Genomic DNA, 15,742 nt, shown 5'->3' on the forward strand with positions numbered 1-15,742 from the left:
TTAATAGACAAAAATATATTTACTCAATTCCACAATTACATTTGTCATTTTGTGTCTCTCTTTCCTTCTCTCTCACTCACACACACACACACACACACACACACACACACACACACACACACACACACACACGCACACACACACACACACACACACACACAGTTAAATGTTGACACACACACCTATCAGTATACAAACCCCAATTCCAATGAAGTTGGGACGTTGTGTAATAAAAACGGAACACAATGATTTGCAAATCCTTTTCAACCTATATTCAATTGAATACAAGATATTGAGTGTTTAAACTGATAAGCTTTATTGTTTTGTTTTTTTTTGCAAAAATTCACTCATTTTGAATTTGATGCCCGCGACAAGTTCCAAAAAAGCTGGGACGGGGTCAACAAAAGACTGGGGAAGTTGAGGAATGCTCAAAAAACACCTGTTTGGAACACTCCACAGGTGAATAGGTGAATTGGAAACAGGCGAGTGTCATGATTGGGTATAAAAGGAGCATCCCCGAACGGCTCAGTCGTTCACAAGCAGGGATGGGGCGAGGTTCACCACTTTGTGAACAACGGTGTGAGTAAATAGTCCAATAGCTAAAAAAAACAACAACAATGTTTCTCAACATACAATTGGAAGGCATTTACAGTTCACATCTACAGTCCATAACATCATCAAAAACTTAAAATAATTTGGAAAAATCTCTGCACGTAAGCGACAAAGCCGAAAACCAACATTGAATGCCCGTGACCTTCGATCGTTCAGGCGGCACTGCTTTAAAACCGACATCATTCTGTAAAGGATATTACCACGTGGGCTCAGGAACACTTCAGATAACCATTGTCAGTTAACACAGTTTGTCGCTACCAGTGCAAGTTAAAACTCTACCATGCAAAGCGAAAGCCATATATCAACAACACCCAGAAACGCTGCCGGCTTCTCTGGGCCGAGCTCATCTGAGATGGACTGACGCCAAGTGGAAAAGTGTGCTGTGGTCTGACAAGTCCCCATTTCAAATAGTTTTTGGAAGTCATGGACGTCGTGTCCTCCGGGCCAAAGAGGAAAAGGACCATCCAGGTTGTTACCAGCGCAAAGTTCAAAAGCCAGCATTTGTGACGGTATGGGGGTGGGTTAGTGCCCATGGCATGGGTAGCTTGCACATCCATGAAGGCACCATTAACGCTGAAAGGTACATACAGGTGTTGGAGCAACATATGCTGCCTTCCAAGCGACGTCTTTTTCAGGGACGTCCCTGCTCATTTCAGCAAGACGACGCCAAGCCACATTCTGCATGTGTTACAAGAGCGTGGCTTCGTCGTAAGAGTACGTGTCCTAGACTGGCCTGCCTGCAGCCCAGACCTGTCTCCCATTGCAAATGTGTGGCGCATTATGAAGCGCGAAATACGACAACGGAGACCCCGGACTGTTGAGCAACTCAAGTCGTACATCAAGCAAGAATGGGATGGAATTCCTTCTACAAAGCTTCAACAATTAGTGTCCTCAATTCCCAAATGTTTGAGTGTTGTTAAAAGGAAAGGTGATGTAACACAGTGGTAAACATGCCCCTGTCCCAGCTTTTTTGGAACGAGTTGCAGGCATCAAATTCAAAATGAGTGAATATTTGCAAAAAAACAGTAACGTTTATCAGTGTGAACGTTTAATATCTTGTCTTTGTAGTGTACCTAATTGAATATAGGTTGAAGAGGATTTGAAAATCATTGTATGGTTTTTATCTACATTTTACACAACATCCCAACTTCATTGGAATTGGGGTTTATATCCTAAATTCCACCACCAGTGGCACACAGACACATACACTACATTTTTCCAGATGCATTTGTGAACTACATGTTAATAAATTGATACTTTTATTTTCACAAGGACCAAATTATGTTTTACTACAAATCAAAAAACTGAAATCTATTTGAACTATTAAAATCTGTTTAACAACAAGAATAAATAATCCCTATCTCACCTTGACGTTAAAATAGAGGCACTTTAGATAGACCAGTGCACAAGTCACTACCTGACACTATTAGCCACTACCCTTAAATGACTCTACTACAACTGGAATAGTTGCTGAAAATGATATTTTCCCTGATTTACATTTCTATCCATTTCTCAATGGAGCTCTGTCGCCTCCGTGACGCACGGTATCAGACATTCTTCTTAGGAAGCGCATCGGCTCCAAGCAGGTGCTGGATGGGGTCCTGCATCACACATGGTCCGGGTCCAGCCTTTAACACACAAAATAAAAAGGTGTCATACTAATGAAGGGAGATTGCAATCCTTCTTTGTCAGGTGCATCTGTATATTTGATTTGCTCTTACAACTGGCAGAAAAAAAACAAAAAACGATTTGGGGGTCTTTTTAAACCCCGCCAAACCCTATTGATAACCAAGAGCAATAGACTGAATTCCTCCTGAAAATGTTGTATAAAACAGCACATATGTTACACATCTGAAATATGGTCATCACTAACACTAAATGTGTGAGCATTCCACATAAGTAGAATGACTTAAAATCAGAGTGTGTGTGCGTGGCTCTACCTCGGTGCTTATAATGTAGCTAATTCCTTTCGGCATGGGCTCTAAACAGATATCCTTCGTCAGTTCCTCAGAAAGGACTGCATGGTCGACCGGAAGACCTTTAAAGAACCTAGAGGAGGGACAGACCGTCTCATAAGGGCACAGCAACAAAGGCTTCAGAGAGGAGAAAGGCGTACAGTACCACAATCACATTACTTCCAGGGGACTTGGCTGTTTACATACAAGTCACATGTCTGCGCGAAAACATTTGCATAAAAGTCGTCGTTGTTTCTCACTTCTCTCCGTTGCTCTCTGGGGGGAAGAAGTGGCGGACCACCTGGACAAACTCAGCAAGGTGTTCCTGTAGGGTGTAGATCACCGCATTTGGCCCTGCATCAAAGGTGTAGGCCACCTGAAAGAAAACCAGGCAAAGTGCACAATGTACCGCAGAATGTCTTAATATTATTACTTCTCAGAGTATGAATGCATACAGTGGGTCCCACATGTTGCAGCGTCTGAATCTCAGAAATTCAAACACAAATCTGCACATCTCCTACATAGACTTTCCAAATGACCTGATGTATTTGCATGTCAAAAATAAAAAATGAAAGTTCCAAAGCCGGAGCTTGACTTATTTTGGCAGGGATTCTTTTTATGCTAAATATCTGACCTAGAAATGAAATATGACAAATAGCAAGTACATGTTTGTATTAAGAAGACTAATTTCCATGGTATTATTGAAACCTTTTTGTGGCTATCTACGGTCACTTCCTAGGATTAATGTGGCTTGTTATTCCACTGCTCATCGAGGGAGACACATCCAACATCCCAACTATGAGATTTGAATCGTTGCTGAAAATATGAAGAAGAAGAATTTCTCACCCTCGTCTCTCCGCAGTGTCGGTTATACTGATGCACCAAACTTATGACTTGACGTGAGACATTGTTGAGATAAAAGATAGGAGGGTAGGTGTCCAGACAGGTGGCGTGGAACTGGTTGCTGTCTTTCATGGTCAGTTCAGCAAAAGCGGCAAAGTCCTTTTTGTGCACGGCCTCAATCATCTGCTTCAGTCTGTCTGGGACCACAGAGTCCGCCCGGTGCTGATTACAGACACATAGGATGGAAACAGAATGATGGGGTAAAGAACACTCATTTGACGCAAGCAGAAGCTGTAGTATCACCTGGGGTGGTCAAACAAACAGCGTGACTAATTTCCTTTCGACACAATAATATTTTTATTATTTTACACATAACTGAACATCTTTTTTTTTTTTTTTTTTTATCATAAATGAGGGTTCCCACATAGCAGAAAACAGTGCCGTACTCGAAAAACTGTTTCTGTTCTTCAGCCTGATCATTTCAGCCGCTCGGAGCGCCAGGGACCGGCTTGCCTCGACCAAGGCAGATACAGATTGAGATTAAAATAAGGTACCTTGAGGAGACGGCTTGTCTCCACACTGGTCTGCATGCCGGAGGTGCTGCCTACTGGCTTACGCTCAGCGCTCGCCTGGAACAAATAACATTGAAAGGAAGTTTTAAACTGGTGTTGGACCACTTACATCACTAGTCAACACGAGACTTGCTTTGCTGTACTTCAACACTGTCACACACATGGACACACCTACCACTAGAACAAGGATTCTGAGCTCCGGCCAGTGAGACTCTGGCTCCACTTGCTGGGCAACGCTGTCTTTGCCGTCCGCTCGCTGTCCCATGATCCACTGGACGAATCCTCCATACATGCTCCTGCAGGCACTTCCTGATCCTTGTCTAGCAATACCAGACAACTCCCCTTCCACCCCGTACAACTGAGCCAACGTATACACTGCAACACAGGAAGGAGAGATGAGAATAAGAGCAAGGGGATTTGGGATCTTTTAATTATTAATAAAAATTCCAGTACCAACTTATACATTTCTTGTAAAAGAAATGGCTCATTTTGTGTTTATATTATCAAAAATACTTTTTTATTCAATTTTGCATAAAACCTTTGACTTTTACATTTTTATTGTGGCATTTGTACGGCATTGGCATAATTCCAGGTAACTATCGAATAAAAGCTTTTGAGAGATGCAACATGCATCAAAGATGAGAATAAATTGGTCCTCACATACTGAACGCTCACCTAGACAAGCGAAGCCGGCAGCAGAGGAGGCGAGGCCAGCGGCGGTGGGGAAGTTATTGACGGAGCAGATGTGGACTTTATGAGACAAAAACGTCACATCGACACTGGGATCTCCATCACTGCGTCTCTTCCTCGCCAGCCGTCGAACTGATACAACACGTAACACGCAAGCATTGGAATGATATATAAAGCACATTAGCTCACAAATGTGATGTTGTTATCATTCGGAATAAACCAGGTGGACTGACTTTCTCTTAAACATGACTGTAGCCTTGGGTGATTGACGTCCTCCTCTTTGCCGTTGAGCCATATACGATCCTCCTGAAATGATCTGCAAGATGCAACCGTTGTGGTTGTCTTCAGCTGAATCCAAGAAGGTCATGGAAGATCTCCGTCAGGTTTGACGTGCAGTAATACAGTAATAATGACTGAATGTGTAGTAAGAGAGTCTTAATATTTTGCACTCTCACAGAACGCAATTATTTGATTAATCATTTGATTTTCAGATCAACGTGTCTGTGCTATAGGCCTAAGTACAAATGTTTATTTTGGATTGTTTTATGTTCCGCAATGTGAAATGAAATAACCGCCAATAAAGGCCAATGGCATTGTGTTCAATACCTGGTCTTGATGAAGTGTGACGCTCAATGAGGAGTTTATAGGCAAGATCAACTCCTCATTTCTTTTCCCCCCTAAAAGAGATGGAGGACAAAGGATAATGTAGGACAGCGGTTCTCAACATGGGGTCTCGGGACCTCCGAGGGTCCTTCAAGAGGGGGGTCCCAGGTAAAAACGGTTAATGGTTAAAAGTCACTAATAATATATTTGCAAATTACAAGACGTCAGCACCATTAGAGAATATACAATAATGACTGTTTTGATGAGAGTTTCATTGCTACCTCCTTATATCATAGATCTAACTGTGTGTGTGTGTGTGTGTGTGTGTGTGTGTGTGTGTGTGTGTGTGTCCGTTTCATTGGAACTTTCTCTTAACCCTCAACACAGGCACAAATATGACAATATACAATATAAACAATACACACTATGATCGATACTTACAGTATTTTATGACAGCTATGTTTACCGGAGCCGTGCATGTCACCATTTGTGGCTTGCCGACATTATCCCCAGGCATGGTCGTTGATTCCGGCCGATAATGAACTAATTTAATGTCTGGAGCGTCTGACACACACGTCCTAATGCTGCTTGCAGAGGGCTGTACTTTTTCATATCCGCATACAACCGTAGCGCTTTCCTATACTCATATCGCTATTGGCTAGGATTGAACACGTGATTTAGCTTATCACCAATCAGCGCGGAGCACTCTTCTTCACCGGATCGCGTTGTCCAATCAGAGTCATCAGACCATAGTCGTGCGAAATGAGGCAAGGTCAGGACAGCCCCATTTGAGCGTATTTATTGAATAATGTTGATGTCTTAAGTTAGTGTAATTTAACTAAAGATATATTTTTAATTGAAAAAAAACCTTCAATTACAAATTAAAAAAAAACGTATGAGTTGTCTCGTCTTCCTTGTATTTTCTATTAATCTGAAATTGTAAATATTGTTAAAATTCAGCAATAACTGTTAAATGCATATTTCAAGTTAAGATAAATTTTAAAAGTAAGTAAAAACGTCCACCTACGCAAATCAGGCAAGTAACCTTTACTCATTAAAGGTGCGGTGTGTACAATTCAGCAGCATCTGTACCCCCTCCACATGACAGTCTCGGTGGAAGACAGTGTCCTGAAACTCGCGAATGGCCCTCTCTAGAGCCAGTGTCTGGGTTGTCCATTCTGGGCTACTGTAGAAAGATGGCGGTGCAACATGACAGCCTCCGTGAAGTGTATCCGCCCCCTACGTAGATAAAAACAGCTCATTCTAGGGTAACAAAAACACGATTCCTAGTTTCCTGGGATTTCCTTATACACTAATTTAAACATACTTATGAATATTATATTCACTTTCTTCCAAGTCTGTTCCATAAATTCTACACACTGCACCTTTCAGAATATCTAAAATGCAGAAAAAATGCTAATATTACCTTATTAATTACAGACAATAGTCATGTAGGGATAAAAAACTCTAATGGGATGATCCCTTACTGTTTAAAATAAATAAAAATGGCAGAGGTTCATTGTGAAAAACAGTTTCATACAAGGCTTTTTAATTTTTTTAATGTAAACTTTAGTTATGTCAGCAAGAAAAAAGAAAACAATATATCAAAGTGCTGTCATTAAGTTTGGTGGCATAATTGTACTGTATAGCACACATGTACAGTATTCCCATATCAGTCCAGATAAATCCATTTTCTATTTCCCAGCTTTCCGAGTTTGAGAATAAAATAAAACTGCCATACATCAATGAGCACATAGGATTGTGTAGCTCTAGGGATGAAAAGTAAAAAAAATAAAAATAAAAAAAATCAGAATTGGGATACTACACTTGCAGTGCAGGTTTGCAGTGCAAGTTTGTGGTAAGAGGTCCCAAAAGGTAACCTTACAGCTATGCAGTTATTATACCCCAACCATGACTACCTGTTCCAATACCACTATTTCTTCTGCCCAAGTATCCAAAACCACACAGAAACTGGTGTGGTATACTGGAATTCAGTAAAGAGAAATTCACTGGTCAAATATGCTTATGAACAGAGTCCCACAAAGGCATAGATTGTCCTGAATTCTGACTAAAATGGCATGGCACGCTTCAGATGTCCCGTTTATTGCATCAGTCATCATCCTCCTCGTCAGAGTCCATCACCTTCCGTCTGTTGAACTAAAAGGCGAAATGTTAGCAACACGATAGTGGAAAAGAGTAACTGCCAGCCAGCCGTAAGATGCCTTATTTCAGTTGTACTTACTGTGACTGTTGTCTTCTTCTCCGTTTGTTGACTGACTTTCTCAAGGATCTCAATCAAGCCCGACTCTGAAATCTGATAAGTGGCGGAAGTAAACACCCAATTCCTTCAATTTATCTGGAAGAATATAAACATGTTTTTTGTTGTTGTCCCCCCCCCCCCCACTTGTCCTCACCTTTCCTCCCAACTTCCCAAAACGAGCCATTTGAATGAGATAGTTCTCCACTGCTTTGGCCTTCTCTGGCTTCACCAAAGCAAGATTGCTCACTGAAAGAGGAAGGTACCTACCAATTAGATACCTGCAATATCATATCTCACAAAAGTTAATGTAAACACCTGGGCAGTTTTGTTTTTTGAAAGACCCTTATTTAAAAATATATAATTTTCCTATTTACCATTTGTCAATATAATTTTTTTTATATATAATTTTTAATCTAATCAAGTTTAATTTCCCAATGTATCCAACCTTAACTGGGTAAAGAATATTCTCCTACTGTGAACATTCAATTATAATGGACGTCTAATCTCCAAAAACATAATCAGTGGTATACATAATGCCATGGGGGTGTATTGTAGGCCACAGAAGTGTGGAAAAAGACAAACATATTACTCCATCCACATGATAAATTTTGGTTATTTATTGCGGTTCTCAAATTCACATTAAAAAAAAAAAAACCCCTGTTGAGATCCCGCTGTTGTGATATTCAATGTCTGCTCCCCGGCACGAGAGAAGAACAGTAGGTTGACTGTAGTAGTTGCACTGATGTCACCTGTTTCCATTATGGCTCCAGAGCAGCTGGCAGTAAGACAGCAAAGTATCAGTCCTTTATGTTACTTGAATTTGCTATGACAGTCTGACTTCACGTTTGATTTAGGTAAACCGTAGATTATGTGTAAGCGCTTTTGGAGTTGAATGTAGTTTGTCTCTGTTCACTTCCATCACAAGTAAAAGATTGCTATGGGATAATCCATTTCATACCCAGTGAAGGTTGTAATTAAGTGAAAGTCATATAGATCGTAGGTAAGTCAAAAAAAATTCAAAGTAAGGATACATATTAAAGAACCCAAGAAGCCCCTTTAACTCAAATCGATCTATACAGGGTCACACACAAGATTGAATCAGAGATCGATCAATGAATGATGCCGGAGCTCTCACTTTTCAGAGAGATTTAATGTAGCAGTGTGTAGAATTGATATAACGAACTTGGCAGGAATGTAATACAATATTCACGAGTACGTTCTAATTAGTGTGTAATCCCATGAAACTAAGAATTGTGTTGGCGTCACCTTTGAACGAGCCATTTTTCGTCTACAAAAGGGAGCGGAGTCCCCTTCCAATAACGCCATCATCTTTTAACTGGTCCTGCACTAAGAAACCTCCCCATGCTGCAGACCCCTTGAGGAACATCTTAAACCGCTTCCCCCCTCAATCGGTTCAATACCGAGTGTGTTCAACAGTGTCTAACGAGCTTGTGGCGCCCAAATTTGAGACAACACTCACGTCTTGCACGGGCGGACTGCTCTAGAACTTGAGCCAATATAGAGTTCCTCATGTCCGACTCTCTGCGAAGAGAACGACACCAACAACACCATGATTACAAAATGCTCCTAGGTCTATGGATGTGAGATCAAAGGCTTTTGTTAACAGAAAATAAACACTGCGTGTGAAACAAAACACTGTTCAACTGTCTTTAAAACGGGGGGATGGGGGGGGGCTCTTACCTCTGTTTGGCCTCCTGCTGTCCATGCTGATCATTGGAACTATCCTGAATATGAGAATAAAGCGGGAATACACTGTCATACACGAGAAATACGTGGTGTTGCTTGTGGATGGAGAAAAAATATTTGTACGTTTGTTTTGGTTTTTTTTGCATTTCAAAATCCTATTCCAGATTTGTGGATGTGGTATTTATTCACCCCCCCCCCCACCCCACCCCACCCATGTGTATCTGTATTTATTGTATTTCAGCTACTGGTGCATTGTGACCGAATTCCTTCCATACATAACCGAATAACATTAAAATATGTTAAAACTAGTTCAACCACTGAGCTTCTTCAACTTTACAGTGGAGTGGTTGATGTATTGATGATTAAAGTGTGATGTATTCAATCTTTCGCAGATTATGTAGCATAACGCGAGAAGTCGTGGTTGACGGGCCCGACGGGACAGCCCTTTATTTGGGACGGTTAGCCTCGGCTGTTGTGTGTTTGACATTAAATATGACTTTATATTATACATTTAACTATTTATATATGTATGTTCCGAGGTAAACGAGCCAGCTCTGCCCTGCGCGGCGGCATGGACAACCGGAGCATCTCCTTTTATGGGGGGAGGGGGGTGGGAGATACTGTCCAGGGCCATGTTGCCACCTTACCCCGTGTTTTGCCTGCAGTTCGGCCATTCTCTGCTGCCTGATGGCTTCCAATTCCTCGTCCGCCATGACGTACTAGCTGCGGGCACGTCCGTTTATACAAAAGATATGTAATACAAGGCAGGGAGACGTCCACCGTGCGGCTGTCGCGGGGTTGGGCCCTGCCACCTCTTCCGCTTGTTCGTCTGTTTAAATGGCGGTTGTCAAACCGGTTGCGTGTCACAACAGCACCACCTACCGGGCGGGAGTGCGGCTCGGCGGCTTCAGCAGGAACGCCTAAATAAATGAACGATAATGGCGGTAATAAATAGATAACTAATAATAATAACACACACATGCATAAACAGAAAACAACAATATGATAATAACAGTTATTAGGGACGGGATGCTCGGAACTGGTGTCGAATTACGACTACTACGTGCTTCTGACGTCACTCACGCACCAAGAAGGGAAAAGACACTTGAGCTTTTTATGGAAGCATGTCGACCAAGGCTAAATTACATGCTTTTTTTTTTTTTGCGTCATTTAAATATTCACAAAGTATTCTTATACGTTGAAAGTATGAAATTCAATCCATCAAATAAACGAGCTCCGTCTGCCGTCTCTCCCAAGTGAATTGGCTGTAGTAGCTCCTACGGACCACCAGGTGTCGCAGGCGTATGCTCTCCGTTTTCAACGCCAGAAATCAAGAGAGGTATTCATTACAGTGTCTCCACTGTACCCTGGAGTCACAGATGGAACATCCGGGTTGAGATAGTGAAGTACAACTCCGGGATCTTCAGTCATCACTTCATAGCCTTCAGTCATTTCACTGCGTGAAACCGGTTCATCGGTGCATGGCCGGCGCAAAAACACGGCAGGACTTTGTTAACCTGGAATGGGTGGCCGGAAAGTATCTGAAACACGGCAACCACAGTACGCACAAACATGGTTGAGGTCTCGTGAGAACCCTGATGTTTCAGACATCTTGTGGTTCAAGTTTGATCAATATCAATGTACATTTGGAGCAGGAATTAGTGGGAAAAAAAATGTTGCAAATTTACCAGCCGTTGAAGAACCTTGGCCCGCCTTAAGATTTTTGCTCGAGGCGCTTTGTGACATCATGATCCGACGTTACATAATTCCAGTTTTCCGGGTGCTCGTTCGGAGAGTCACGCTGTGTAGATCTCGTTGCTCCGGGTAGTATTCGCGCTTGTTCGCAACGACGGACCGGAGGAGCCGATGCCGCGTTCAAAGTATACTCAGGAAATTCTTACTTGTGCTGCGTTTCACAGAACCCCACAGAATCCCGAAAACTGTCGATACGTAATGGTGTGTTTTATGCCGGGGTCAGACTACACAATATTTTTGTCCTTCACAATGGTCACCACGTCAGATTAGGCGATCATAGTGCCATAGCTCTCTCCATGTCTTGGTCAGAGGACTGACAACACAACATGTATGACCCCAACCGATCATCGTTGCGCGAGCTCATGGGTCGTCGGGGAGGAGGGTCAAGAAACTGTCAACACACAAACATGGCTGCAGAAACGCTACGTGCGATGCTGGCGGTCTTGTGTTCCGAAAAGAAAAAGCGATTGTGGCCCAGACCTCGCGTAGATCTGACGTACAATCGGAAAGTGTTTTGGTTTCCGCCTCACCGTCTCCCCGCGCCTACAAGACGGGACTCGGTTCCCTCCGCTTCTCTTCGCCATGTTTACAAAGAGGTATGTGCACCAGAGAGCCCTCTGTCAGCCTATTGGTCAAAATCAAGGAACGTGTTCTAGGCAGTAAAATACAAAAAAATCGGACATGCTTGACCTTTTGTCAGGGTCGTCACTGATTATGTCACACTCCACCGAGTAAAAGACACCTTCCCGATGTTCGTATCCAGGCCAGACGTTGGAAATTTTTCGGCCACGACAAAATCGGTTCAAAATCGGGCTGAATTTGTGTTGACTGATCCCGGCATTACGGAAACTTGGAAAACTGTAATACCTACCTAACATGACTAATCTGGACCCTGTGTATTGCTGCCTGCAGCTATATTTAGGGGTCCAACCTTTTTGTTAATGAAAAACTGATGTGAGTAGTCTATAAATGTCATGGATCTGCCGCACTCAGAGTATCTGAGTAAGATTTGTATTCGGGGCAGTTCCAACATGGCGTTGTTTGAGTTTCATCCAGACAGGCAGTTCATTATTGTGGATGGAGTTTGTAATCAACGATCGCAACCTCACCAAGATGGCGCCACATATCGCACGCCTGCGTAAGTTGAAGAAGTACACAGATCACGTGATAGCAATGCAGTCTAGTGACACACAGATACTATAGTCGCGATTGGAATTCAACTAAAGGAATATAAGACACAAACTCTTGACCATACAAAGTTACAAAGCGACAGGTATTATTTTTACAATTATTAACCTTTGTTTGGGAAAAAAATTGTTAAAGTATTACCAGAAGACAATTTGATTAAACAAAGTGCAGCATATTAAACCCAGAGATATCAATGTATACAAACCTCCTGAATTACATTACTGGTAACAATAACCATAAGCAATTACACAATACAAGGAGCATGTATTTATTATGTATGTGTCTAAATATATCATTCTTTTAGTGTTTTTCTTCCAGAGGCCTTAAAGATTTATAACAATGACAATAAAAAATTGTGTAGCACACTACACACAATTAATTTCATTTTATATCCTCTAGAATTCAAGTCAGTTAAACCACTTACCTTATTTTATTTATTTTCAAGTTTATAAAATACATTACTGATGTATCTGTATTTACTTGGAATGTACCATAAAGTAATTCTGTTCCCCAAAAAGGATCGTGATAAATAATAGTGATCACAATATTGAATAAAATAAAAGGTCACTGAAAGGAGGTCACTTTTAGATAACAGTGATATGTGCTATCAGAAGCTGTATTCAATAATTTTATATTTTCCCTAATCGCTAAGGAGAAGGTGCGGTAGGACAGATTGTGATATACAATAAGATCACAGTCTTGATAAATCTACAAATGGTATGTCTTGTTTAAATGTCAGATCCAGGATGAAATCAGATGAAATTAAATCAGTGGATTAAATGGTAAACAAATAAAACAATATTTCATGTTGAATGAGATATGTGTCCAGAACTGAATTTACTTTGTCATATTTTCCTCTCTGCTCCGGTCTGGAGGCTCTAGCTCCCTCTGTAAGTGCTGTAGGAGTAACGACTGAGCAGCAGAGGGACGTGGTACTTTTCACCAGGATTGTTTATGGTGAAGGCAATCTGGAACAGGAAAATAGGAGTTATCAAGGTTGATTACAACAACTGAGCTCAGGATTGATATGTGAATATTTGAAATACAGTACGTACGAATGCTAAAATGTACTATTTACCTCAACGTACGGATAGAAGCTGGTCTCTCCCATACTGCCCCAGTACTGAGCTGTGTCAAAGTGCAGTTTGTAAATACCAGAGGTGAACAACTCCTTGGTGATGAGTCCCGGGCAACGTCCATCGCTGTTAGTTTTCCTGTGTAAGTGTATTAATGGACATTTGAGTGACTGGAATGGAAGTGTCTGGAACTGAGAATTTCTTTTTTATTAAAGCATGTTACAGGTAACGGCATGGTGTTTGGCAGGTTTCCAGGTTTTGTTCTGAGTTTTTTTTGTTGTTTTTTTTTTACCCTGTGGTGATCATGTTCCATCCACTGGTGGAAGAATCTTGTTTGAAAAGCTGGAGGGTCATCTGCGACCCAGGGACTCCCATGGCGGTGTTTAGGATGTGAGTGGTCAGGGGACTTCCAGGATCTGACATTTTTCTACACTACAACACAGGAAACGGAAAAACATTAAAGAAACTTAAATTAGATAGATTGATTGATATTACATTTACATTTAGTCATTTAGCAGACGCTTTTATCCAAAGCGAAGAGAATAACATTCAAGCTACATTGCGACAGAGACATTAGTGTAACAATAAATAAATACTGCTAAGCAGTGCTAAGTAATTGTAGGTTATGAGAGGAGGTGCTCACTGAAGAGCTGGGTCTTCAAGTGCTTCTTAAAGACAGAGAGGGAGGTCCCTGCTCTGGTCGTTTTTGGCAGCTCGTTCCACCAACGTGGAACTACAAATGAGAATAGCCTGGATTGCCGTGGCTGTATGGCCGGCAGAGCCAGGCGACGCTCATTTGATGAGTGCAGCATCCGGGGGGCAACATGTGCTCTTACAAGAGCATTTAAGTAGGCTGGAGCATTCCCAACAACACTCTGTAGGCCAGCATAAGAGACTTGAACTTGATGCGAGCGGCTACAGGTAACCAGTGGAGCTCGATGAGCAGCGGAGTGACATGTGCCCTCTTTGGCTGGTTGAACACCAGTGGCGCCGCCGCGCAACTATTAATTGATGGCAGATTAAAAAGCAATAATTACATTGGAACAATGTGAAATGTAATGCACAGACGTTATTATTCCCGCCCGCTATCTAGTTTGTAACTCATTGGACCTAAATGTATTTTTTTTTTTTTAAATATACCTTTATTAGTCCCACGATGGGGAAATTTACCCATCCTAATAACTGACGTATCTAGGAGCAGTGGGCTGCCATATAGAGGCGCCCACATTTGATTTGAGGACTATTGCTGCTTGCATTGTTGGGATTAAAACAGAGCGAAGACTACAGCAGCATCGGGAGGAATTGAAACCTGTGATGTTCCTGCACTTGCTCAAAGCTTAACCAGGTGGAATGCAATACAGCTGAGTGGATGCATTTCAAGGTACAGTAGGTTTTATATCATTCTGACACAAATTCATTCATTTCGTCCTTTCGAAAGGAAACCCCCACTCGTTTGTAGAATTAGAGGTCAAGCAACATAAAAGAAAAGGTAATTCAAGGTTTTTCTTTTGCATTGGCTAGCTTCCTGAGATGAATAACTAATGACTGGTAATGTCGTTTGCACATCACATTGTTTGGCTGTAGTGACTGCATTTAGATATATGTTGCTTATTTATTGAAATACTGCATATGAACGCTAGATCAATAAAATTACATCCACACAGGCATTGAAACTTTCAGCAAACGTGCACCATATTACTGAATGAAAGAGTTTTTTTTCTATGATTCTCAACAGATTTGAGCACAATGAAAAAAAAAAATCTATGAAGGAAAAAAGCATTGACATCTATAAGTGTGTGTGTGTGTATATATATATATATATATATATATATATATATATATATATATATATATATATATATATATATATATATACCGACTAGAGGCACTCTATTACATCAACAGTTTCTAAAAAAGAAAATTAACTACTTTTTTTAAGGTTACAGTGATATCAAACAACTATACCTTGTCTCCAACTGTTCCCATATTTGGCAACAAAAAAAACAACGAAACTTGTCAAAGTTTGGTGAGACCATGTTTGCAGGGAGCGGTTCGGGGCTGGTCTCACTGGTTTACGCGTTACTTTCATTTGTTTACACTGCACGCAGTCCCTGCTTTATGCAAACCACTGTCCACGCACACCACCGGGCAATGGTGCGTGTGTGTGTGTGTGTGTATGTCTGTGTGTGTGTGTGAGTGTGTGTTGGACGGTTACCCGACACGTCTGTTCAAATGAACAGTACTTGCACTTGAAACCCGCTCACCGTATTTGAAGCCAAAACGTGGTTCTGTACGCGCTGCAGCCTGTGCGCGCTCATGTGCACAAATGGGCCAAATCCGAACGAGGTCAGCGGACTTCCCTGCGTTGAATGGCCTCGTTTCACGGGCGTCGGGCTCTGAACACCGTGGCCCCGAGAGCTTTTAGCTCCCGCTAGAGCTGTTGTTTCGCGTGTCACCGCCCGTGCGCTGAACGTGGGTCTG

General features: G+C 41.7%; 3 protein-coding genes across 3 annotated transcripts; all 3 read right to left on the bottom strand.

Annotated features, from left to right (window-relative positions):
• Nucleotides 1-144: 144 nt before the first annotated feature.
• Nucleotides 145-5,832, bottom strand: mvda (mevalonate (diphospho) decarboxylase a). Its single transcript, XM_079998193.1, has 10 exons — nt 5,717-5,832; nt 5,279-5,349; nt 4,906-5,020; nt 4,658-4,804; nt 4,158-4,357; nt 3,965-4,039; nt 3,414-3,632; nt 2,828-2,943; nt 2,553-2,661; nt 145-2,240 (listed from the first exon to the last, which is right to left on the bottom strand). Exons 1-10 carry the CDS (start codon nt 5,790-5,792, stop codon nt 2,160-2,162), a joined length of 1,209 nt encoding a protein of 402 aa, XP_079854319.1. The 5' UTR covers nt 5,793-5,832; the 3' UTR covers nt 145-2,159.
• A 975-nt stretch (nt 5,833-6,807) lies between these two features.
• pdcd5 (programmed cell death 5) lies at nt 6,808-10,060 on the bottom strand. Its single transcript, XM_079998001.1, has 6 exons — nt 9,890-10,060; nt 9,237-9,280; nt 9,016-9,077; nt 7,690-7,781; nt 7,518-7,589; nt 6,808-7,432 (listed from the first exon to the last, which is right to left on the bottom strand). The coding sequence occupies exons 1-6, from the start codon at nt 9,953-9,955 to the stop codon at nt 7,385-7,387; spliced, it is 384 nt and encodes a 127-aa protein (XP_079854127.1). The 5' UTR covers nt 9,956-10,060; the 3' UTR covers nt 6,808-7,384.
• Nucleotides 10,061-12,586: 2,526 nt separating this feature from the next.
• On the bottom strand, nt 12,587-15,704 carry uraha (urate (5-hydroxyiso-) hydrolase a). The gene is made up of 4 exons (XM_079997061.1): nt 15,526-15,704; nt 13,554-13,693; nt 13,264-13,399; nt 12,587-13,153 (listed from the first exon to the last, which is right to left on the bottom strand). The coding sequence occupies exons 1-4, from the start codon at nt 15,577-15,579 to the stop codon at nt 13,064-13,066; spliced, it is 420 nt and encodes a 139-aa protein (XP_079853187.1). The 5' UTR covers nt 15,580-15,704; the 3' UTR covers nt 12,587-13,063.
• Between the last annotated feature and the right edge of the window lie 38 nt (nt 15,705-15,742).

This window comes from Zeus faber (assembly GCF_960531495.2).
Source record: "Zeus faber genome assembly, chromosome: 3".
Lineage (NCBI taxonomy): Eukaryota > Metazoa > Chordata > Actinopteri > Zeiformes > Zeidae > Zeus > Zeus faber.